Source organism: Tachysurus fulvidraco, chromosome 24, assembly GCF_022655615.1.
Source record: "Tachysurus fulvidraco isolate hzauxx_2018 chromosome 24, HZAU_PFXX_2.0, whole genome shotgun sequence".
Taxonomy (NCBI): Eukaryota; Metazoa; Chordata; class Actinopteri; order Siluriformes; family Bagridae; genus Tachysurus; species Tachysurus fulvidraco.
This window is the reverse complement of record NC_062541.1, coordinates 3,404,534-3,430,634: the sequence shown is the minus strand read 5'-3', so window position 1 is coordinate 3,430,634 and position 26,101 is coordinate 3,404,534. Positions and strand designations below refer to the sequence as shown.

The following is a 26,101-nucleotide window of genomic DNA, read 5'->3' as shown; positions in this document are numbered from 1 at the left end:
AACAGTGATATGGAGGGATGAAGCAGAGTCCCGGTGACCAGCACGGGGTTGATTATTTTCCTATAACAGCATGACAGAGTGTTTTTTCGCTTTATTTCACAGCAATTTGCTGTGTTACAAAATGCTATGCCACTTTTTTATCCATTTATTTGTACATTTCTTTATGTGAAATGATGTAGTTATCACTTTAGTGTTTAGATAATGACATATCAGACGGGTCACATTAATGTAAACCTGTGAGGTGAAGCTAAGCTATGCTAAAGCTACTCTAAGCTACGCTAAAGCTACTCTAAACTACACTAAGCTATGCTAAAGCTACTCTAAGCTACACTAAGGCTACTCTAAGCTACGCTAAAGCTACTCTAAACTACACTAAGCTATGCTAAAGCTACTCTAAGCTACACTAAGGTTACTCTAAGCTACGCTAAAGCTACTCTAAACTACACTAAGCTATGCTAAGTTACACTAAAGCTACTCTAAGCTATGCTAAAGCTACTCTAAACTAGACTAAGCTATGCTAAAGCTACTCTAAGCTACGCTAAGGCTACTCTAAGCTATGCTAAAGCTACTCTAAACTACACTAAGCTATGCTAAAGTTACTCTAAGCTACGCTAAGCTATGCTAAGGCTACTCTAAGCTACGTTAAAGCTACTCTAAACTACACTAAGCTATGCTAAAGCTACTCTAAGCTACACTAAGCTAAGCTAATGCTACTCTAAGCTATGCTAAAGCTACTACTCTAAAACTACACTAAGCTATGCTAAGACTACTCAAGCTACGCTAAATCTACTCTAAAACTACACTAAGCTATGCTAAGAGTACTCAAGCTATGCTAAATCTACTCTAAACTACACTAAGCTATGCTAAGCTACGCTAAGCTACGTTGCTAAATAACAAACATTTTAATCATAAAAACTCTATTTACGATTCACTGTACAGTTTTATTTAATTATTATTTCATCTCAATTTATTTGCATCTTATTCAATTTCATTGTATTGTATTTAATTTAATTATTTAATTTAATTAATTAAATTAAATTAATTTAATTTAAAACATTGTTCAAATAAAGTTTCCTGTTTTCCAGTTTACATGGAAACTGGAATGATGTCAACTGGAAACTGGAAAAATATGTAAAATGGAAATATGACTGAATGATGTCAACTGGAAGATGGAACCTGGACATATGGAAATTGTAATGTTGGAAACTGGAATAATGTAAACTGGAATAACGTAAACCGCAGAGAAGTAAACTGGAATAACGTAAACCGCAGAGAAGTAAACTGGAATGATGTAAACCGGAGAGAAGTAAACTGGAATAACGTAAACCGCAGAGAAGTAAACTGGAATAACGTAAACCGCAGAGAAGTAAACTGGAATGATGTAAACTGGAGAGAAGTAAACTGGAATGATGTAAACTGGAGAGAAGTAAACTGGAATGATGTAAACTGGAGAGATGGAACCTGGACATATGGAAATTGGAATGTTGGAAACTGGAATAATGAAAACTGGAATAATGTAAACCGCAGAGAATTAAACTGGAATGATGCAAACTGGAGAGAAGTAAACTGGAATGATGTAAACTGGAATGAAGTAAACTGGAATGATGTAAACTGGAATGAAGTAAACTGGATTGATGTAAACTGGAATGATGTAAACTGGAATGATGTAAACTGGATTGATGTAAACTGGATTGATGTAAACTGGAATGATGTAAACTGGAGAGAAGTAAACTGGAATGATATAAACTGGAATGATGTAAACTGGAATGATGTAAACTGGAATGATGTAAACTGGAGAGAAGTAAACTGGAGAGATGTAAACTGGAATGATGTAAACTGGAGAGAAGTAAACTGGAGAGATGTAAACTGGAATGATGTAAACTGGAGAGAAGTAAACTGGAGAGATGTAAACTGGAATGATGTAAACTGGAGAGAAGTAAACTGGAATGAAGTAAACTGGAATGATGTAAACTGGAGAGAAGTAAACTGGAATGATGTAAACTGGAATGATGTAAACTGGAGAGAAGTAAACTGGAGAGAAGTAAACTGGAATGATGTAAACTGGAATGATGTAAACTGGAATGATGTAAACTGGAGAGAAGTAAACTGGAATGATGTAAACTGGAATGATGTAAACTGGAATGATGTAAACTGGAGAGAAGTAAACTGGAATGATGTAAACTGGAATGATGTAAACTGGAATGATGTAAACTGGAATGATGTAAACTGGAGAGAAGTAAACTGGAATGATGTAAACTGGAGAGAAGTAAACTGAAATGATGTAAACTGGAATGATGTAAACTGGAGAGAAGTAAACTGGAATGATGTAAACTGGAATGATGTAAACTGGAATGATGTAAACTGGAGAGAAGTAAACTGGAATGATGTAAACTGGAGAGAAGTAAACTGGAATGATGTAAACTGGAATGATGTAAACTGGAGAGAAGTAAACTGGAATGATGTAAACTGGAATGATGTAAACTGGAGAGAAGTAAACTGGAATGATGTAAACTGGAGAGAAGTAAACTGGAATGATGTAAACTGGAATGATGTAAACTGGAGAGAAGTAAACTGGAATGATGTAAACTGGAATGATGTAAACTGGACAGATAAAGACTACACTAGCATCATAGCACCAGTACAAACCGTGTGACTAACAGCTAACTGACTACACGTGACACACAAATTAGGGAAACGTGTAAATTAGATTATTTTCCTGAAGATAAGAAGCATGGAGTGTAAGTGTGTCTTTTCCCATCACATGTTACCAGGAGAATGTTTTATGTAAAACAAGGCCTTTAAAGTCGTTTAGCTGATTTTGTTCATAAAGTGTTTGAACTAATGTTAAAGAAATAAACAAATCGAAGTCTGAGCGACCAAAGGAAAGGCTTTTTTTCGCTTAAGCCGTCTGTGACAGAGCTGTAGACGGTTTGTGAGGTGGGAGAGTACGGCAGAGGTCAAAGGTCACCAGCACACACCTGAATGGGCAGCACGATGAGAGCCACACAGATCATGATGACCACCAGGAGCTGTGAGGGCCAGATCTGAGGGGTAACATCACCAAAACCCACAGTGGAGAAGGTGACCACGCAGAAATACAGAGAGTCGAAGAGTGTGAGATTATTCCCTGCTCGCTCCAGGTGCTGAATCCCACAGATACTGTGAGAGAGAGAGAGAGAGAGAGAGAGAGAGAGAGAGAGAGAGAGAGAGAGAGAGAAAGAGAGAGAGACCGAGGGGGGGGGGTAGATAGGGTGAGAGGGGGGAGAGAGGGGGGAGAGGAGGGGTAGAGAGGGAGAGAGGGAGAGAAGGAGAGAGAGAGACAGAGAGAGAGAGATGGAGGGGGAGAGAGAGAGGTAAGGGGAGGTTTGAAAGGAAGAGAGAGAGGGGGAGAGGGAGAGAGAGGGGAGAGAGATAGAGAGAGGGGGGGGTGAAGACAGAAGAGGTAAAAGTGAAGGACATAATGGGAAAAAGACAGAGGGATAGAAACAGGAGTAGAAAAAAGATGCAGAGAGAACAGCAAGAGAGAAGGATGAAGAAAAGAATAAAGAAAAAGTGAAGAAGAGAAAGAATAATAAAAAATGAGACATGCGAAGGAATGAAAGATGGAGTAAGAAAACAGGAGAAAAGTAAAGGAGTCATAAGGTAGAGAAGGACCGAGGGAGAGAGATGAAAGAGAGTAAAAAGAGCAAAGGAAGAGAAGGATGGAGTGAGACGACAGAAGATATTAAATGAGTCATGAATAAGAATAATGTAAGGAAGTGAAAGATAAAGTGGAGAGAAGATAAATGACAGAATAAATGAAAGGAAAAATATATAAATGAAGAAAACATATGACCGAGAGTCAGAAAGGTAAAGAAGAGGAAGAGGCAGAGAAATAGCGAAAGAAAGAAAGAAAGAAAGAAAGAAAGAAAGAAGCACACACACACACACACACACACACACACACACACACACACACACACACACACACACACACACACACACACACTTATCACATATCACTTCAGTAATTAGTGTTTGCTTTATTGACTTTTCTGCTTTCAGGGCAGTTTCGACCCAAGAGACTGTTTAAAGGGGCAGAATAATTACAATTAAATTCATTTTTTAATTAAAAAGAAAATACAAAGAAAATGAAAAAATAGACTCACCCCTTTCCCTTATCACCCCCTCTCTCTCACTATTCTCTCTCTTTCATCCCCCCCTCCCTCTCTCACACCCTCACTCACCCCCTTTCCTCTTATTCCCTTACTCACTCAACCCTCCCTCACCCCTCTCTCCCTCACCCCTCCCTTTCTCACACCCTCACTTATCCCCTCTCCCTCCCTCACTCACCCTCCCTCACTCATTCTGTCCCCCTCCCTCTCTCACACCCTCACTCAGCCCCTCTTCATCCCTCATCCCGTCCCTCACTCATCCCCTCTCCCTCCCTTTCTCATCCCCTCCCTCTTTTACTCATTCCTTACTCCTTCCTTCCTTCTCTAAAACCCCTCACTCTCTCACACCCATACTCACCTCTCCTCCTCTCAACCCCTCACTTTTTCACCTCTCCCCCCTTTAACCCACTCACTCTATTTTTCAGTCTCTCACCAGGTGAAGATGAGGCAGAGGAGGGTGCTGATAAGTATGAGCACCTGATTGAACATGGCTGAGTGGGTGCGCTGGATGGCTCTGTGTAGGTCATTCTGAAAGACACACACACACACACACACACACACACACACACACACACACACACACACACACACACACACACACACAGTCATTGCATTTCTTTCCACAACTAAAAAACTATAAAAAATGTAACTTGATATAAACAGAAATGATGCAAATTGTTATGGTGCATTTGTTAAATTAACAAATATTAAAGATGGTGAGTTTAATTATAAGGACAAATCATGCTACAGATATAAGACAAGCTTTAGTAACTCATTTTAGCTTATTTTTGACTAATTAGCATTTCCTAGCATAGCAAGCTCCACCCCTGATAACAAAGGGGCGGAGCTTACTGAACTAAAACAATACATGCTGACAGAAGGTCACAGTAGTGTGAAGAAAAAACGCATGGCACAGCAAAGACACATAAATGTCAGAAAGACTGAGCGCCGGAAATCACTAAAAGTTAGACTGCGGAAAAGAGCGAGAACGAGAGCGAGAGAGAGAGAGAGCGAGAGAGAGAGAGAGAGAGAGAGAGAGAACATCAGGATTCCTGTTTCATTCTCTTTTCTCATGATTGAGTGTTCATCGGTTTCCTCCTGATCTCGTATATCATAATCATGAGGCAACAGATTTTTTCCTGAGATCTCAAGCTAATGATTTTTTCCCCCTGCAAACCTTTAATTAGTTTGAGACCTTGTAAAGAGCAAACTTAATTTTCCTGTAATGATATAAATAAATAACGAGAACAAATGATCATAATGAATTACCTTGGTGAAAAACAACAACAACTAAAACAAGACATGCACGTAGCATTACTGAATACTGAATTCTCCAATCTGGTCAGAAGCGGATGAGTCGTTCTTCACAACAGCAGCTCTGACTGTAGTGTCAGTTGTTTTTTTTTTTTAATGTGCTGTTCCTGATGTGAGAGACATACAGATAGACAGACAGGCAGACAGACAGGAAAAGAGAGAGAGAGAGAGAGAGAGAGAGGCAGACAGACAAAGACAAAAAGATAGAGAGAGACAGACAGAGACAGACAGACAGAGTATGTGGAGCGAAAAAGAGGCAAAGAGAAAGAGAGACATGAAGACAGACAGACTAAGAGACGGCTGAAGGAGGAAGGGAGAGAAACTGGACAGACAGACAGATTGGAAGGCAGAGAAAGAGAGATTATGGAAAGAAATAGCGACAGAGAGAGAGAGGGGAAAAGATGAGAGAACTTGTGACTGATAACATCACCTAACTTGTTTATGGATGTTTAAATTACATTTAACTAGAAACTGATGACATGATGTCTTGTTCTCAAAATAAACAGAATACCATTAAACTCATTTTCTGTGGTAAAAGAGGAATAAAACACTTCCTGGGTTGGTAACAGATCCCTTTACACTGCCACTGATCCTCTAACACCAAACCATGGTGGATTTTATCCTTTCATTCCTTTCTTAATCCATGCAACATAACGAACATGAACCTGCAGTAAATCTGCAGTAATTCTGAAAGATTGCTAATGTTTTCCTGGCTATAAGCTGCTACAGAGTCCTCATTAATCCAGATGTTCATTTCTCTAGCTTTTCAAACACAGGACTTTTATAAAATCTAATAAATAAAATAAACCCAGCAGCCAGAACAGTGCAATTCGTGCTAGTGTTGCTAATTGTTATTAGCGTCACGCTGTTCAGACGGTACGTGAGTTTTACCGGCTTACTCTTCGTCCTCTGAGATCACCTGCTGTCGCTGTTTTTCTCCACACACAGAAACAAAGGAGAGGAGGATGATCGTGATAAGAGACAGCCGTGAGGGGAAATAGGAGTGATATATATGTTGTTTTTTCTCTTTACTTACGATCATGTTTTCCAGGGCATGTTTGGCCAGCCAGCAGTTCAGAAAGACGGGAATGAACAAGTTTCGAAGCGAAGGTAAAATCACCTGAGAGGAAATAAAGAAGAGGAGAGAAAAGAACACTTAATAACCTCTTTAGAAAGACGCCTAGCAGGATCTGACAGATTTCTATCGCATACAACACTTTTCATTTCAATTATTTGCACCGCTTACGCTCACTAATTATCTAGAACCATCTAGAGAGTGAGAAAGAGAGAGAGAGAGAGAGAGAGAGAGAGAGAGAGAGAGAGAGAGTGGGAGAGAGAGCATGAAAAAACCCCTGATGATAAAAAAAATTCATTTGTTTTCTCCAGATCTCAAATCTCAATATCCTGAGACCTGTAGCTAATAAAACCTCTCCCAAAAATAACAACTTATTTAATCACATCTTATCTTTAAAAAAAACCAAAAAAAAAAACCACGTCTCATCGTTCTGTAACGTGACTCCAACGAATCGAGATTAAAGGAGAACAAATGAAATGAACTCAATACCTCAGTGAAACAAAAGACGTAATATATTGGTGCTGATTATTGCTCATTTTCTAGAACAGCCGCTCGGACAGACGCACAGATTACATCAGGTGAAAGAAACCAGCACTAATTAGCAGCAAGCATGGTGAATGCTAACATTAGTGAGCCTCGTCTGACAAAGCTAGTGAACATGTGAAAGTGAATCTAGTGAAACAAACAAAAGCGAATCTAGTGAAACAAACAAAAGTGAATCTAGTGAAACAAACAAAAGCGAATCTAGTGAAACAAACAAAAGTGAATCTAGTGAAACAAACAAAAGCGAATCTAGTGAAACAAACAAAAGTGAATCTAGTGAAACAAACAAAAGAGAATCTAGTGAAACAAACAAAAGCGGATCTCGTGAAACAAACAAAAGTGAATCTAGTGAAACAAACAAAAGAGAATCTAGTGAAACAAACAAAAGCGGATCTCGTGAAACAAACAAAAGCGAATCTAGTGAAACAAACAAAAGTGAATCTAGTGAAACAAACAAAAGCGGATCTCGTGAAACAAATAAAAGTGAATCTAGTGAAACAAAAGTGAAACTAGTGAAACAAACAAAAGTGAAACTAGTGAAACAAACAAAAGCGAAACTAGTGAAACAAACAAAAGCGAAACTAGTGAAACAAACAAAAGTGAATCTAGTGAAACAAACAAAAGCGGATCTCGTGAAACAAACAAAAGAGAATCTAGTGAAACAAACAAAAGTGAATCTAGTGAAACAAACAAAAGCGGATCTCGTGATACAAATAAAAGCGAATCTAGTGAAACAAACAAAAGTGAAACTAGTGAAACAAACAAAAGTGAAACTAGTGAAACAAACAAAAGCAAAACTAGTGAAACAAACAAAAGCAAAACTAGTGAAACAAACAAAAGTTAACCTAGTGAAACAAACAAAAGCGAATCTAGTGAAACAAACAAAAGCGAATCTAGTGAAACAAACAAAAGCGAAACTAGTGAAACAAAAGTGAAACTAGTGAAAAAAACAAAAGTGAATCTAGTGAACCAAACAAAAGCGAAACTAGTGAAACAAACAAAAGCGAATCTAGTGAAACAAACAAAAGCGAATCTAGTGAAACAAACAAAAGCGAATCTAGTGAAACAAACAAAAGCGAATCTCGTGAAACAAACAAAAGCGAAACTAGTGAAACAAACAAAAGCGAATCTAGTGAAACAAACAAAAGTTGACCTAGTCAAACAAACAAAAGCGAATCTCGTGAAACAAACAAAAGTTGACCTAGTGAAACAAACAAAAGCGAATCTAGTGAAACAAACAAAAGCGGATCTAGTGAAACAAACAATAGTGAATCTAACTGAACAAGCAAAAATGAATCTGTTGAACCAAGCAATATCAAAATCTCACAGCCAAACCAGATTCGACTACAAACTCCCATCTAATCTAATGACACTTGGTGTTAAATACTTTTTATTTAAGAACATCTACTCAGTGGATGTGTTTAAAGGACACAGCACACGCATCAGATGAGTTACAGTCACTAATGAATATGAGTTAATCAGTGGAAATATAGTTCCCCTCATTGTGCTGAGTGTTTTGATATGTCACATGTCCATGTTGTGTGGTGTTGCATATAAATGATCAATAAGCGTGAGAATAAAAAAAAAATTAACAAAAGGTATTGGCACCTCTGTGTATTGGCAGCGTTGCACCACACCACAGTATCTATTTATACTATTAAACTAATCCTAGCATCCAAATATCACCCAATTTGAGCATTCACCGAATGGCAGATTGGCTGTAACGACTTTCTGGGAGGTTTGATGAGGACGGACATGATGGACAGTAAATCACCTGCTACAGCCTTCACGGTCGCTACATCTCACTAAAATTGTTCTGATGGTTTTTAATCGTACCCTGACTGATGACTGGAATGTTCCGGTTGTATAAGAAATCAGAGACTCACAGTGATGACGAAAGGGACAGCGCTGATCATCTCCAAGATGAACGGGACACGTAAAACTTGCTCCCACACGTTACCCTGGAAACAAATACAGTACAATATATGAATGAAAGGTCAGTGTTTGCATGTGTGTAAATTACAAGTGTGAAACGTTCCTCTACCCGGGATTTACGATAGACCATAATCCTCTTTGCAAGGTGATTGGATGTGGTGCACCATTATTATGTTATGGATTATGGTTCTGCTTCTCTGGAAACCTTTTGCTGAGCTATGACTTGTACAGTAATGGTATATGTGGTCATTTACATTAATAACATTTGGCAGATGCCCTTTTCCAGTGTGACTTAAATGTTCATCTCATTTTATACAATTGAGGGTTGGGGAGAGGCTGCCTGGCTCAGTGGTCCAGCGGTGGACCTGGGATTTAAACTCACAACCTTCTAATCAGAAGTGCCCAGTGCCCCCCACAACCCCCCAAACACATAATACTACGTAGTAACATTTACTAATGATACTGAAACACTGAACTTGTCCTCAGCATTAGTTTGAAGCAGGGCACCAACCACACTTATACAGTATTTAAACCCAGGGGCAAATTAAAGCCTCTCGTCCACCAGGAGGTAGTAGGAAACCAGAAAAAACCCATACAGACACGAAGAGACCATGCACAGAAACTCAGCCTGGTAAACCCAGAGCTGGGGATGGAACCAGAAAACATGAAGCTGTGAGGCGACCCATTGGGTCTAGATCTGTACGAGTAGAATACAATGACAAACAATTCTTAGTATCAGACAAAAGCTTGAGCAGGGATGTAGTCTGCAAGACAGCCAGCAGGGCCTTTATTTGTGACCCACACAAGTTCGGCGTGGGCAGTAAGGATTTGTTGGTTACAGCAGAAATCAATAAAGGGTGGATAGAGAACGAGAGAAGGAAGGAAGGATGGATGGATGGATGGATGGGGAGAAAGAACTTCAAAGAAGACGTAAGAAATCAAAGCGACGACACCGTCGAGGGGTTCTGAAGTGGACGAACATCGTCCTCTCCACTCATCCGGCACAAGAGCTCTCAATAAACGGAGAGCTTGGTTGGTACATCTCTCTCTCTCTCTCTCTCTCTCTCTCTCTCTCTGCTTCTCAACCTCTCTTCTCCCATCCATCCTCTTTGATCCCTCATTGAAGCCTGAAGAGGTTTCACGCACACCTTGAGGTGCAGAAAAAAACATTAAGCCTGACCTGAGAAAGTGAACACGAAGTCAGCGGAGCTACAGTACCAATCACCAGAAATAGCCCGGGTCTGCGTCAGACTTCTTTTATTTCTCAGAAAATGATGCTGGATTTGGTGCAGCACAATGTTGTGCTCAATCGTTGTCTTTTTCATGTGACAGGAGATGGATTTCTTGTTGCTGGATGAATGTTCTGAAGCTCATTCATTGCCCAATAGGCAGCTTGCGCAGGAGCCGAAGGAAACGTAGCGGTGTACGTCAAAAATAGAGATGCGACTTTCCATTTCTGTGGCGATTTAGAATCTCTGTCACGCTTCTGCGGTGATCTCCACGAATCAGACTCATTTGCAGGATAAACAGTTCTAGGCTTTTTGAACCACTTGAACGCAAACATAACTTACACATGAGATAAAAATAAACAGAACACGAGCAGCGAGGAACATGAAGGCGCCGGTAAAGCAAAAGACACGACAGGGATAAACATAACAAAATGTGACATTAAACAACGACTTAAGAGACAAGTGACTCTTTCATCCCTCTGCTGCGGCTCCCCGTAGATTTGGAAAATAAATATTTAATTTCAATTTATTGTATTTTAGTTAGCTAGTTTTTTTTTTAAAAAAAACTGTAATTCTAAATTCTAAGATTAAGATGCTCTTGTAACATTAAAATAAACCCTGTTTAATTTGTTTGTCGCTCAAAATACGCGTCATAACCGCCAACTTGCGAAATCCGACACAGAAGCAGACGCGTTCTTGGTTCGCTGCAGCCGGGAAGTTAAAATTTTGATGTCATGAATACGAAGAGGACTCGATTAGACGTTGGACATTTTATTTGACAGTAACCTTCAACCCAGTGTCTTTTTTGTTAAAGTTCATTCATTCATTCATTCATTCATTCACTCATTTTCTACTGCTTATCCGAACTTCTTGGGTCACGGGGAGCCTGTGCCTATCTCAGGCGTCATCGGGCATCGAGGCAGGATACACCCTGGACGGAGTGCCAACCCATCGCAGGGCACACACACTCTCATTCACTCACACACTCACACACTACGGACAATTTTCCAGAGATGCCAATCAACCTACCATGCATGTCTTTGGACCGGGGGAGGAAACCGGAGTACCCGGAGGAAACCCCCGAGGCACGGGGAGAACATGCAAACTCCACACACACAAGGCGGAGGCGGGAATCGAACCCCCGACCGTGGAGGTGTGAGGTAAACGTGCTAACCACTAAGCCACCGTGCCCACTTACGGTTAGTTCAAACTGTTCAAAATATTTTTGTTTGCCTGCAGAAATAAAATTTACTGGATAGCAGTTCATTGATTTCATAAATGCAACACTACAGTTTTTTCTACACTTTCTATAAAGGTAAAAAACGATATATGCAGCGTTATCTTCATTTTAGATGTTAAAAGGGTTATGTGGCTCCCTGTGTTTTTTTTTCTTTGGGAAACGGCTCCAAATGGCTCTTTGAGTGTTTAAGGTTGCCGACCCCTGCATTAGGGAAAATGGGAAGCAGGTGATGAGACAGGAAATAGAACAATAGAGAGGGCATGACACAAAATATGTGAGCAATCACAAACACATGACAAGACAAGAAGTTATAAAAAAAGATGCCTGCCAGTACCCCATCTGTCCCTGTGGTTCCTGATACTCAGCCATGTCATAACCTCCTGGCAGAGGAGATCTCCATGCTGAGATCCTCCATGCTGAGATCTCTTGGTACTTTTTTTTTTTAAAGATGGTGACTTAGAGGTTAGCATGGCTGGTGAAGTGAAGTGACGTGACATAAGGCTAAGTACGGTGACCCATACTCAGAATTCGTTCTCTGTGTTTAACCCATCCAAAGTGCACACACACATACAGCAGTGAACACACACACACACACACCGTGAACACACACCCGGAGCGGTGGGCAGCCATTTATGCTGCGGCGCCCGGGGTGCAGTTGGGGGGGCTCAAGGGCACCTCAGTCCTGGTATTGCCGGCCTGAGACGCGAACCCACAAGCTTAGGGTTAGGAGTCAAACTCTCTAAGCATTAGGCCACGACTTCCCAAAGTCCCACCTCCACCGTGGGTGTGCAGTTTGCATGTTCTCCAGCTTTCCTCAGGGTTCTTCAGCTTTCTCACTCAGTCCACAGACATGCGTTTTAGGCTGATTGACATCTCTAAATCTGTAGTGTGTAAATGCGTGGTGCAATTGTGTGCTTCGTTAGGCTGGCATCATGCCCAGGGTGTACCCTGCCTTGTGGATTGTGACACAACCCTAGATTGTGTCTCCTGGGCTAAACTGGGATAGGCAGCGACCTAATAGGATAAGTAGTGTAGAATATGGATGGATGCACCACGTTACATAATCCAAGATAATACATAATGGGCCACTGGGTGGGCAGAGTTATATGGTGATATATAGTAGTAGTAAACCTGTATGATCCGTGGGGGTAATAATACGACACAAAAATGATCGTGAAATCTTGGTTGAGCTGACTGGAAGGTTCAGAAAGGACAAATTCGCTTGCGATTTAGTTTCAGGGTGTTGCAATCCCATGTCTCTTACCTTGTAGCTCAAGTAGACAAGCAACATGGTTTCTGAAAAGCTGATGAAAGCCACAAGGACCTGGTGAGAAAGAAAGGAGAGAGAGAGAGAGAGAGAGAGAGAGAGAGAGAGAGAGAGAGAGAGAGAGAGAGAGAGAGAGAGAGAGAGAGAGATGAGTAAAGTCTAACAGTGTGGGAGGAAACAGTGGGCAGCAATAAAAGTGCTTACTGTGAAATGTCTGGACCGAGTGGCCATAAGTACAAAACAGCAATGACACACAGGTCCTGTGTGTGTGTGTGTGTGTGTGTGTGTGTGTGTGTGTGTGTGTGTGTGTGTGTGTGTGTGTGTGTGTGAGTGTTTCCATGTTGTGAAATCTGTGTGCTTTTATTTGTCCACATAAGACTGTAATTCCCAGATTTTGTACCAGAGCTGGTGTGATATCTATACAATGTGCTCTGTGTGTGTGTGTGTGTGTGTGTGTATGTGTGTGTGTGTGTGTGTGTGTGTGTGTGTGTGTGTGTGTGTGTGTGTGTGTTAGAAAAAGGTTAATTGATCTGACCTGGAGCACCCAAAGTGGCAGAGGTCTGTTCACCCAGATAATGAGGGACCTGTTGGCAAAAGAGGTTGTTATTGGAGGAAACCGAGCGAGACACCGAGAGAAAAACGTAAAGCAAGGACAAGGAACTCATCACACAGTTCAGTGTTTCCACTCAGATTAAAGGCCTCGGAAGTTTCAGAAACAGCAAAGAGAGCTGAATTTTCGATCGATGAAATACTACAGTAAGGAAAGTTATGCAGAAAATGTGAAAAAAAAACCTATCTGAGTTTGTAGAAACTTTCCTTTTTTTTCCTTTCCTTTTTTTTCCATTTTCTTTAATTTCCTTTTCCTTTCCTTTCTTTTACTTTCCTTTCCTTTCCTTTTCTGTTTCCTATTTCCTTTCCTTTTCTGTTTCCTCTTTCCTTTCCTTTCCTTTCCTTTCCTTTCCTTTCCTGACCTGCTTTTTAGATGAACAAACACTTGGAGCATCTCAGAAAGCAGAAATGGGTTTTATTTAATTCCCTAGCTTCATAATCCTTAACAGCACGCTCATAACTTAGCTGTGATTGTAGTGTAGCTTGAACGTACACTAAACTATTGGAACAGCACTCGCATCTGTTTCAGTTAATCATAGGACGAAATAAACGGTTTCCTGTTTACTGTAAAAAAACAAAAAAAAAAAACACCTTTCTATCCAGATGTAAGTGTAAAACTCATCAGCAAACATCTTGTACTTGAATTGATCCAAAACAGCATGAAGTCAAAAAGCCATATCAGAGAATTGCCACTTACACTATAATCTATTATTATCAGGAGCAAAATCTACCATAAACACGAACGCAGCACGATTTCTCAGCACGCCTCCGAGTCCGTAAACCCGAAAACGTTTATAAACCGTAATTCGAAAACTGAACATCCGTCTCACAAATCGCTATAGCGCTAATTTGTCCAAATGAACGAGGTGGTAACAGTGCAACCCAGCGTGAGAGACACACACGCACTCGACTGCTCCCTCTTATTAAAACGCAGAGCACCGGGGACGACGTCCTGCCTAAATATAACCTTTCATTATCGTATCTGGAGTCCCCTCGCTCCGCTCCTTTCCTCCGTCACTGTTGACGTCGATAAGATCGATACAGTAGAGCTGAGAGCAGAGCGAGCTTTCCTGCTGCTCGGGATTGGATCATACGCACTGCTCAGGGGTTGGGGAGAGTCACACCAGGCCTCATGCTGATGTAATGAGAATGTATTATTATCGCTGGCCAGCGGCACAAAGTCTGCCGGTCCTTTCAGGAGACGAAAGATGGGTCGATAGAGATTTGTTTTTTTCTCCATCATTAAAGGAAGATTGCTGATCTTTTTTTATTTTTTTTATCTGAAGTCACACACACTTACCAGTCAAAATGGCTTTTGTTCTGTGCAGAGGCATTCTGTCTGAGACAGCCAGGACTGTAGGGAAACACACACACACACACACACACACACACACACACACACACACACACACACACACACACACACAAATAAAGAAACTCCCAGTAGCTGGGGCTCGATACTGATATTCAAGCTCCTATAAATCACTCTGATCTGCATCCTCGCTCCAAACATGCGATCTTTAGTCGAGGTTTGTGGAGTTGTATGTAGGCGATGAGAAGGGAATTGGGAGTCTTCTTATATATATATATCATATATATCGATCTCAGAGACAGAGAGCCAGGAGCGAGCACCGAGAGCACACGAGAGAGAGAGGAGAGAGAGAGCGAGAGAGAAAGAAGAGAGAGAGAAGAGAGAGAGAAAGAGAGATGAGATAGAAGAGAGAGAAAAGAGAGAGAGAGAGGTAGATATAGAGAAAGATGAGTAGAGAAAGCGAGGGATAGAGGCGAGGGGAAGAGAAGAGAGAGAGAAAGATGAGTAGAGATAGAGAGAGAGACTAAAGAGATAGAGTAAAGAGAAGGAATGGGAGAGAGAGAAATAGAGAGAGAAAGAGTGATGGCGAATAGAGGATAGAGATAGTATGATGACTGTATAGCATTTGATATAGATAAAATATGAGGTAGGTATAAGTATAGATATAGAAGATGCTATATGAGTATATCTAGACATATACTATATCAGGATAGATGATGAATATATCTCTCTCACTCTCTCCATCTGTTTCTCTCTCTCTGTCTCTGCCTGTATCTCTGTCTCTGTCTCTCTCTCTCCATCTGTCTGTTGCTCTCTCTCTCTCTCTGCCTGTATCTCTCTCACTCTCTCCATCTGTTTCTCTCTCTCTGTCTCTCTCTGTCTCTCTCTCACTCTCTGCCTGTATCTCTCTCTCTCTCTCTCTCTCTCTCTCTCTCTCTCTCTCTCACTCTCTCTGTCTGTTTCTCTCTCTCTGTCGGTTTCTCTGTCACTCTCTCTCTCTCTCTCTCTGTCCTCACCTGTGCCTGGGTTCATTCTCACTTTGTAATGACATTGTCAGAACTTTTCCAATTACGCCGACTGCTGGAACCTGGATCTTGGAATACGACCCGGGATTCGTCGACTCGTATCAAAACAGTGCTTCATAACAGTTACAAAATGTAAAGGAAAAAAAAAAAGAAGTGACTTACATTTTATCCCCTTTTTATACAGCCCAGGGCCTTGCTCAGGGATTCAAATCAGTGCTCCAACACCTTAACCACTAGGCTACATCATCCCACCTATTATCAATCCTTAAGCATCAATTACTACAGGGTCAAATTGTCTCGTGCAGGTCCCAGGGCTTTATCTATTTTCTACATGGTGTCACATGGAGTCTATCTGAGGGGACTCAGCTAGAGATGCCAATCAGCTTGAACATATGGCTTTGGACTGATTTAAACCTGAGAACCCTGAGGAGACCCCTAAAGCAGCGGTCCCCAATCCCCGGGCCGCGAGAGAAATACACCACAGTAAATAAAATGGAAATAATTTAATGTTGCTTGGGCGGCCCGGTACCATTAAATTATTTCCATTGTATTTACTGTGGTGTATTTCTCTCGGGTTTGTGTGACTTTCCATGGACGAGAGGTTAACCGGGAGCTGAGAGACGTCACCTAAAGCCGCACCGATACCGCGCATGCGCAAAATATCGTGATATCGGGCCGGGTTTAGGTGACGCCTGGAGCTGAGCGGCTGCGAGCGGCAGTGGTGTTGTAGCTTTGGTGGAGAGAGAAGGTGTGTATCGCTCTTCTCTCTGTTCACCGGTACTTTGTCATGTTTAACAGTGCTTGGTGTACGTGTATATTGTGTTTGCTCAAATTTAACCCACAGATTAGCAAAAATGAGCAGGAAACAGACGTCGTTAGAAAGTTAGAAACTCTGCCGGTGTTCTGGATTAAAGTCATGGCGGAATACCCTGAGATTGTCACCACAGCACTTACATCCCTATCGCCATTTCCGACATGCTATCTGTGTGAAGCGGGGATTTCTGCAGTGACGGCAACCAAAACAAAACCACGGAATAACCTGGACATAAGCGACACACTTCGGGTGTCATTGTCTCCTGTTACCCCAGATGGAACCGTCTCGTTGTAAAGAAACAAGCTCAGGGTTCTCCTTGATTTCGCGTTGTAGTGTAATGATTAATTTTAATTTAATTGTATTGCCGCCACCCCCCACCCCCAGCGGGCCGCGGTAAAATGATCAAACATTGACCGGTCCGTGGCGAAAAAAAGGTTGGGGACCACTGGGCTAAAGCACTGAGAGAACATGCAAACTCAACCCACACACATGGAAGAGACGGGAATCAAACACACAACCCTGGAGGTGCAAAGCGATTGTGCTAACCACTGAAGCTCTTTGTTTGCTCTCCCCAGTGCCGGATTTATCATACCATCCGGTTCTGGATTGTAATTGGTTGAAAGGGGTCGGTTAATGGGTCGATTAGGGGACGGGGCAGTAGTGGATAAGACTCTGGGTTGTTGATCTAAGGATCAGGGTTCAAGCACTGCCAAGCTGCCACCATTGGGCCCTTGAACAAGGCCCTTAACCCTCTTTGCTTCAGTGTCAATGTATCATGTTTGACCCTGTGCTGTGACCCCAACCTCTAAAGTTGGGAAATGTGAAGAAAACATTTCACTGTGCTCCTTAATTTAAGGAAGGAGTCTTCAGTGTCAGAGCTTCAGAACAGTCAGGAGTAAAGATGTTCTTTAGGATAGAGAAAGAGTTTGTTTAATTTCCTTCCTTTTTAACATCAAAAGAGAGAAGAAAAAAGAGAGCGAGATAGATAGATGGAGGTTAGGGAGGAAATGCTTGTGTGATATGCAACTATGAACGGATAAAAAGTATGACAAGTTGTTGGACGATAACTGTATACGAGTCTTAGGAGACACCGGGACCTGCTTTGAGGGGAATATGGAGGTAACAGTAACTAGTTTGATTAATTAAGTGGTTAAAGCTCTGGGTTGTTGATCAGAGGATCGGTGTTCAAGCCCGAGCACTGTCAAGCTGCACTGTTGGGCCCTTGAGCAAGGCCCTCAACTCTCACTGGGGCCTTCAAAGTTGGGATATGTGACGAAAGATGTAATGTATATGTGACAAGAAAATGCTTCTATTATTATTCCTTACACACACACCCACACACACACACACACACACACACACACACACACACACACACACACACAAACACACGTCTCTCTCACCAGTCCTTCTGCTCCCGTGGGTCATCCAGCAGAACTCGGACGATGTACAGCAGGCAGCTCACCACCTTCAGGAAGAAGTTGAAGAGGCGCACTCTCAGACCTGCGGTGAGAGACAGAGACGCTCATCTGTTCAGCTCAAGAAAAAAAAAGAAAAGAAAAGAAAAGCAGACGACAACAACAACAACAACAACAACAACAACAACAACATCAACAAACAGAGGTCCAGAGTGCACCACAACGAGTGACACGGCTAAGAGGTTAGCGACTGACACAGCTCACTGAACTTCACCAAAACACCAAAGAACCAAACAGAACAGTAGACTCAGAGCACAACAACAACAACAACAACAACAACAACAACAACAACAACAACAACATCAACCAAACCAACAAGACCCAAAGCAGCAGCAGCAGCAGCAGGTTACAGGACGCGCAACTGGCCACGATGTCTGAGGGAACTCACTGGATCTCTGGTTTTTGATGAAGAAGAGCTTCAGACGCTCCTTAAACGTGTTCTCGTTCACGTAAAACTCGACCTGGACTCTGGGAAAAAAAAACAGAAAGACGGATGTTTATATAACAAAGCACGGAAATGGAGAAAAAGTGTGTGCCTGTGTGAGTGTGAAAGAGTAATTACAGTCATATGACAAGGCATAAATTAGAGCAGAATGCAGAACTGTGTGTGTGTGTGTGTGTGTGTGCGGTAAAGGCTAATGACTCTGAGAGGAAATGATGTCCTCCTTGCTCTTGGCACAAACAGGCCTTGCTGTTTTCTGCCAGTTAAACACGGAGGAATAACAATCTTTCCGATTCTCAGACCTCCAGCAGAGCCGGTGATTGCTGCCTACGTTCTGTTCCCCATGATCCTTCACTGCTCTGGGACCTGGATTAGCACACCTCCACCGGAGATAATAGTGTGGTACAGGGCGATGTGTGCACGCACACGGCAACACACGGCACACACAGACATGACACGACCCGGCGAGCGTGAAGCGAACGTATCTCCGGTTTATTTACAGTACAGTAGTTTATTCTTTCCCCGGTCTGCACTTTACCTCAGAGGATCTGCTTCATATTCCACAGATATCTCAGTAGGGGAAAGAAAGTCCTGCCACAACAACAACAACAACAACAACAACAACAACAACAACAAGCTCTGTCTATAAAGCACACGCTGTACAGTAAAGTCGATCCGGAAATCAAATGCAGCGATAAATCAAGTGTTTTAAACCTTTAAAACAAAAGCAAACACACAGCTAGAGAAGTTAGTAGTTTTTTCTCTCTCTCTTTTTTTTTTTTTTAAATTATCTTATAATTATTTAATTCATTATAATTCAATCCTTAAATACTGAAATCTCAATAATACTGATAACCTGGCTGAAAAGAAAATGCCTGAATAAAAACATAAGAAAGCTACTACATTGTTTTTAATAAAAAGGAAACTGGAGTATATAAGTTTTTATTTTAAGTTCTTCGTACATCCCAGTTGAGGAGGTTGGGGTCAGAGTGCAGGGTCAGATATGATGCAGCGCCCTGGAGCAGTGAGGGTTCGTTGCCCAACAGGAGGCACTTATTTTTCCCAGGATTTCAGAATGGCGTAACAGGTATTGCGTCATCGGGTAGACGTGGCCTATTTGATAATCTAACCCTAACCCTAACCGTAGTTTTTGGTTGTTTATTCGTTTTCAAAAATAGCTTAACTGTAAGATAATAAGTTGGCACGGTGGCTTAGTGGTTAGCACGTTCGCCTCACACCTCCAGTGTCAGGGTTCGATTCCCACCTCCGCCTTGTGTGTGTGGAGTTTGCATGTTCTCCCCGTGCCTCGGGGGTTTCCTCCGGGTACTCCGGTTTCCTCCCCCGGTCCAAAGACATGCATGGTAGGTTGATTGGCATCTCTGGAAAAATTGTCCGTAGTGTGTGAGTGTGTGTGTGTGTGAATGAGAGTGTGTGTGCCCTGTGATGGGTTGGCACTCCGTCCAGGGTGTATCCTGCCTCGATGCCCGATGACGCCTGAGATAGGCACAGGCTCCCCGTGATCCGAGTGGTTAAGCGGTAGAAAATGAGTGCATGTAAGATAATAAATCATAATAGATATAAAATATAAAATCTACCTGTATGACTGTTTTGTCCTTCATTATCCATCATAGGTTTGCTCTTTTTTTTTTGAAAGAGGGCATTTTCTAATACCTCCAAAAACACGCCCACTTTACGTCGTGGTAACAAAACCCCTGGAATTTAGTGAATGCCTTCCCAACAGTGGCAGCTTGGGAGAGATGGACCTTAAACCCCAGGTCCTACGATCAAGGACCCAGAGCCTTAACCTCTTGAGCCACCACTGCCCATAAATACCTCCATTACATGAGTGTCTTTACTGGGAGGAGTTTATCAGAGAATCCTGTGCTTGTGATTTCCTACATTTTTTTTTGTTCAGCGCATTACATTTCTCCTGATTATCTGATTGTCTGAGCCATGGCTCGTTCTCCAGATTCTCCTCAGGTCTGTTTGCTCTGTGATTTCCTGTGTTACTGCAGACTGACGTTCAACCTTATGATGAGTTTTACCTTGGACGTTAGAATTTTTTTGTATTGAATGGATCCTGTCTAAGAGGGAAGCTTCAGGAAAATAAGAGTTTCTTGGAAAAGAGATCAGAAAGAATTTGTAGCTGTGTTCTTATTTTCCGTATATCAAATTTAGCATAAGTTCATCAGTTAAGTATTTGAACCCTTTCAGGGTGGCACAGATCCTGAAGCCTATCCCAGGAACGCCAGGAACGAGGTCGGAATATTCCCAGAACGAGACAACAGTCACAAACCTCCTCACACATTAACATCATTTAGCAGACGCTTTTATGCATTTTTATACAACTGAGCAATTGAGGGTTAAGGGCCTTGCTCAGGGGCCCAGCAGTGGCAGCTCGGCGGACGTAGGAATCGAACTCACAACCTTCCGATTGGTAGCCCAACACCTTAACCACTAGGCTACCATATCCCAAACCACACCGAAAGGCAAAACCTGTACTGTAAACAGAGATTAGGATGAAAATCAGTGGAGTGTTCCTTTAAAATGAAACACACACACACACACACACACACACACACACACACACACACACACACACACACACACACAAATCTTTTTTTCATGACATGACAGCAGATGAAAGATAAAAGCCGTATCAATTTTGCAGTAGCCAGTGACCTACACACGACGGTCAGAACGGACACATGCTCCCTAATCCCTACTATCTTTAAGCTCCCTTACACACAACAGAAACATGTTGCTATGGTGACAGAGAGCATCTCTCACTCAGTCAATTATGGAAACACACACACACACACAATAAAAGTTAGTGTGTTAGGTAGACAGTCATACAGTCCTGCATGCAGTGATTAGCACAATGAGAGTGTTGGTCGTCTTTTAATGGGGAATCGTTTGAAAATGATTCAGTCGACTGAGAAGAATGAGTCACGACATTGTGTACTGTGTACAATGTGTGTGTGTGTGTGTGTGTGTGTGTGTGTGCGCGAGAGAGAGGGATAGAGAGAGAGACGAAACAAAAACAAGAATGCCACAAAAAAGCCTTCTTGACATACATCAAAGTCAAAATCTGATTATCATGCTCAGCTGTCGACACGGCCGTGTTCGGCAGAATCCCTTTTGCTGCTCGCCGGTATTACAGTCATTAACCTCAATCTGTAGCCTCGTCATTACAGAGCTAAATCATTTGTAGCTAATTAGCTGAAAACGTAATTGTTCTTGGTCAGACAGAACAGGCAGCGCTGAAGCCGCTAAATAAACCTTTTAATTAATGGCAGGGATCCATGTCTGAAGCTCCCCGATGGAACGAGCTTGCTAATTACGAATAATTATGGTAATCAAATCCGGGATCAGGGCAACGAGTGGACCTGCGCGTTACAGAGCATCTCCGAATCGGTGCCACCTGGACAGCTGTTTAGTCAGGGAAAGTATGTCCTACTGCAGCAGGAAAGCCTCGGACTGAGTGTCCTGAGATCACGTATCGATTCTACGTGTGTCCGGGAGCCAAGAGAAGAAAATGGAAAGCCATGGTCTCTCCGCTCTGTCACATACAGCGTCACCGGCCAATCGTGAGCCTCTGTAAGCTCACGTATGTGGAAGAGCGCAAACGGCTCAGCATGAAAAAAAAAAAAAAACAGAGTAAAAGGATGCCGTGGTTTTACACAGCACAGATGAGACACGGGTCCGTTTTCCACCTCCGTAGATCGAGGGCGTGTCTCAATCACCTCTCTAGATCCCTAGCTAGTGAATCAGTATAACATGTAGTGTCTCATTAGTGACTGTAAAAAAAACCAAACATATCGAATGACATACGTTAATCACACATGTCCCTGTCATGTACCTTCGAGCAGGGTCGTATGGTAGCTAGTAAATTTTTATTATTACATTTTTTAAATCATTAAAAAGTCTTCAGATGTCAAATACGGTTAAAAAGACAACAAGCTACTAACGTCTGTAGACGAAGTAGGTTTCGGGTGTTTGGTGCAGCTTTTTTGAGCTTGTTGAGACGTTCAGATTTCCAAGTAAGGAGTCGAACATACAGTACCGATAAATGTGGAAAGTGACCTCCGTCGTTTTGTTGTGCATTGTGGGATATTTTAGGAAGCCAAGGCTTCAGTAAAATGAAAGGATTTTAGGATCGAGAGAGAGACGGAATTTAACATGGCCGACTCTTTCCCGCTGAATGAGACCGAGCATAAATAATTCCAATGGGAGCCCCAATGGTGCTCATATAAAATACATACGTGTGTTTGAATTATACCTCAACAACATGTTGGCTCCTGAGAAGGTGTGAGTAAAGACAGAACATAAATACCAGTTTAAATACCGATGAAGCAGCAGTAAACATATAACACTCAAAGTGGTCGCTTAAAGCCAGGGGTCGGCAACCCGCGGCTCTGGAGCCGCAAACGGCTCTTTCATCCCTCTGCTGCGGCTCCCTGTAGATTTGGAAAATACATTTTTAATTTAAATTTATTTTACTTTAGTTAGTTAGTTTTTTTTTAAATGTCATTCTAAATTCTAAGATCATGATGCTTTTGTAACATTAAAATAAACCGTGTTTAATTTTTTTTTCGCTCAAAATATGCGTCATAACCGCCGACTTGCAAAATCCGACGCACAGAAGCAGACGCATTTTTAGTTTGACGCAGGTGACAAGTTAAAGTTTTGATGTCATGCAGGGCTGTGAAGTGTCACGCATCGAGAGTGACAGTCACGCATTTTGGTCTTTTCTCACGTTCTCCCGCCACACGTCGTATTTCTCATGCAGAAAAACTTTTTGTCTACTTTTTGAGAACACATTCAAGCGAGATGTGGTTGTGGTAGCCTAGTGTTTAAGGTGTTGGGCTACCAATCGGAAGGTTGTGAGTTCGATTCTTACGTCCACCAAGCTGCCACTGCTGGGCCCCTGAGCAAGGCCCTTAACCCTCAGTTAACCAGTTTTATAAAAATGAGATAAAATGTAAGTCGCTCTGGATAAGGGTGTCTGTTAAATGCTGTGAATATGAACATTAACAAGGAGTTTTCCAAATAACCGTCGCTGATACATCTCACACACACACACACACACACACACACACACACACACACACACACACACACACACACACTCTGACAGTGTGTAGAATTGAAACGCACCTTGAGCTGCATTTAAATATTTATAACGCTTGATCGCACGTCTTTGACGACCAGCACTGTCAACTTTTATTTTTTCTAGGAAAAAGAAGTTAATGCAGGCTGAAAAACACCCTTCAAGCCTCTAGATGAGGTCGTTACAACCTGATTCAATTCGATTCAATTCAATTCAATTCAAGTTTATTTGTATAGCGCTTTTTTACAATAGACATTGTCTCAAAGCAGCTTTACAGAACATAAACATAGAGCAGAAGGTAAACATAATTAATGATAAAGGAAATAACGAATAATAAAAGTAAAAGAATTGACAGAATAAAAATTCTAGATTATTATTAGTTGTATATAGTTCACAATGTGTATGTATTTATCCCCCTATGAGCAAGTCTGAGGTGACTCAGGCAGCAGTGGCAAGGAAAAACTCCCTTAAATTGGTAAAGGAAGAAACCTTGAGAGGAACCGGACTCGAGGGGGAGGAACCCATCCTCATATGGGTGACACTGGGGGTGTGATTGTAATATACAGTCAGTTAAATGTTGTATCGGTGTAAGGTTCATGGACGTGTTGTGATGTGTTGTGCGATGTAGAGTTTTTAACCCCATAAAGCAACACTAGCGCCCCCTGTGTCTCTGTTACACATCAGATGATGCAGTACAGCTAGTTCCAGTTAAACCTCCACAAGCGCCGATCCTCCACTACCACTGATTTATTTCTACCAGCCCACCCTCATATACTGTAACTGGCTGGAACCGAAGCCTGCTTTTGGGATATTGGTGTATTGACCACAGTGTCCTACTATTTAAAGGTTGTGTTTTGGGAATGAAGTCTGCTAAAGTTTCAGACACTGTAGAGAACATGCATACGTGCTGAATATAAATATCTCACCGAGAGGAAAGAGAAAAAACTTTCTTGCATGTTGGTGAAGCACCACATGAAATATACCGTACACACAGCACCATTCCTCTCTCTCTCTCTCTATTTCTCTATCTCTCTCTATCTCTCCGCCAAAGTCCCCATCGAGAGCCCTTCCACCCTCTCCGCTCGTCGGAGGGAAACCCTTTAGAGGGCCATTTCTCCTCTCCACAAACAGCTTTTCCACTTCAAGGTTCGACGAGCGCAGAGAACCCGAGCACGATAAACTGAGCTGTGGAACAATGTTACGACTGACGCTTTAATTCTGGGCAAAAAAAAGATACGTTAGCATCTCGTTAAAATAGTTAACTGGGAAAGGAAATGAGAACGAGTGCACAGACGGACACCCGATGATCTTCTGCACACGCGCTCTGATGGGACAATCGTGGATAACATTTATACCACTGTTATAAATTCAATTTATAATTAGATCGCATTCGAAACTAAATAACGATCATAAACAAAGCTGTTCCTGTTTATTTCTATACAAATGACCAGGGTGAATTGGTGAAGAAGCATTCGGAGTGTTGAAAGAATTTGCAATATATTTTGCTAAGTATCTTGAGTCTAAATATCTATAATTTAAAAATAATGTTTTTTTGAGACACTAGTGTCAGTATGGATTCTCTACATGATAATAAATAAATAATAATAAAAAACACACGAATAATTTAAAACACGTAAAGCGTGTAAGAGAGACTCAACTTAAAAATATATATTATATTATATTGTCAGGACTCAGCCTGGACTGTTGGCCATGTGCCTTTTGTTTACGTCCCTCGTCACGTGTCTGCCCCGCCTTCGTCTGCCCCTCCCTGTCTTCACACCTGTTCCTAATCGTGTCTCATTGTCTTTTTGTATTTAACTGTGCCGTGTTGCCTTGTGCGGCGTGGAATCGACTGTTGTCTTTGTCTGGTCTCGTCTGCGTTATGTTTCATGTTTTTTCGTTATTTTTGCCATCCTGCGTTTGGGTCCGCTTTTATTCTTATTATTTATATTATTTTCGTCTATTTATTTATATAAATGATTTATATATTTGGAATTCGTGATTTATTTTTAGTTATATAAATAATAAAATAAATAAATACAAAAATATTAGCTGTAAAAAAAATTTAAATAAATTAAAACCAGTAAGAAAAAAGAAGGACATTAAAGAAACAAAACAAAACAAACAAACAAACAAACAAAAAAAACAAGAAACAGAAAACATGCTGTCATGGAGAGTCAAACCAGAGCTAAAATAAATACCCATTTTATAAATAAATAAATAAATAAATAAATAAATAAATAAATAGATAAATAAATAAATCTTCTTTTGTGAAAAAAAATATAGCTCTAAAGTGTAATGGAGCCTAAAATTAATTAAACATCCTTCTGTGTATATAATTAGATATTCTCCCTTAAATGCAGGGGATTTCTTCTGCATTCGACTCTCTTTAAATCATCTTATTTAATTCAGGGTCTGATTGAGAAAGTGTCCAGTGAGTGAAGAGCTCTTTTACAGACCCCTGGTACAGATGTGATGAAACGCTCGAGCAGAGAAGAGCGAGAGGCTGCATTTAGGTGTCACTTACTGATGCGAAAGTTATTCTCAGCTT

The 26,101-nt window shown here is 41.5% G+C and overlaps 1 protein-coding gene across 4 annotated transcripts in view; it reads right to left on the bottom strand.

Annotated features, from left to right (window-relative positions):
- LOC113661975 (potassium channel subfamily T member 2) overlaps positions 1-26,101 on the bottom strand; it is a 105,542-nt gene that overhangs the window by 56,751 nt on the left and 22,690 nt on the right. For all 4 annotated transcript variants that reach the window (XM_047808232.1, XM_047808233.1, XM_027176547.2 and 1 more), the window contains exons 2-10: positions 18,384-18,463; positions 17,921-18,020; positions 14,667-14,720; positions 13,293-13,341; positions 12,755-12,814; positions 8,973-9,047; positions 6,505-6,588; positions 4,588-4,682; positions 2,979-3,159 (exon numbers count right to left, since the gene is read on the bottom strand). In XM_047808232.1, the coding sequence (XP_047664188.1) occupies positions 2,979-3,159; positions 4,588-4,682; positions 6,505-6,588; positions 8,973-9,047; positions 12,755-12,814; positions 13,293-13,341; positions 14,667-14,720; positions 17,921-18,020; positions 18,384-18,463 (778 nt within the window). The remainder of the gene's footprint in view (positions 1-2,978; positions 3,160-4,587; positions 4,683-6,504; positions 6,589-8,972; positions 9,048-12,754; positions 12,815-13,292; positions 13,342-14,666; positions 14,721-17,920; positions 18,021-18,383; positions 18,464-26,101) is intronic.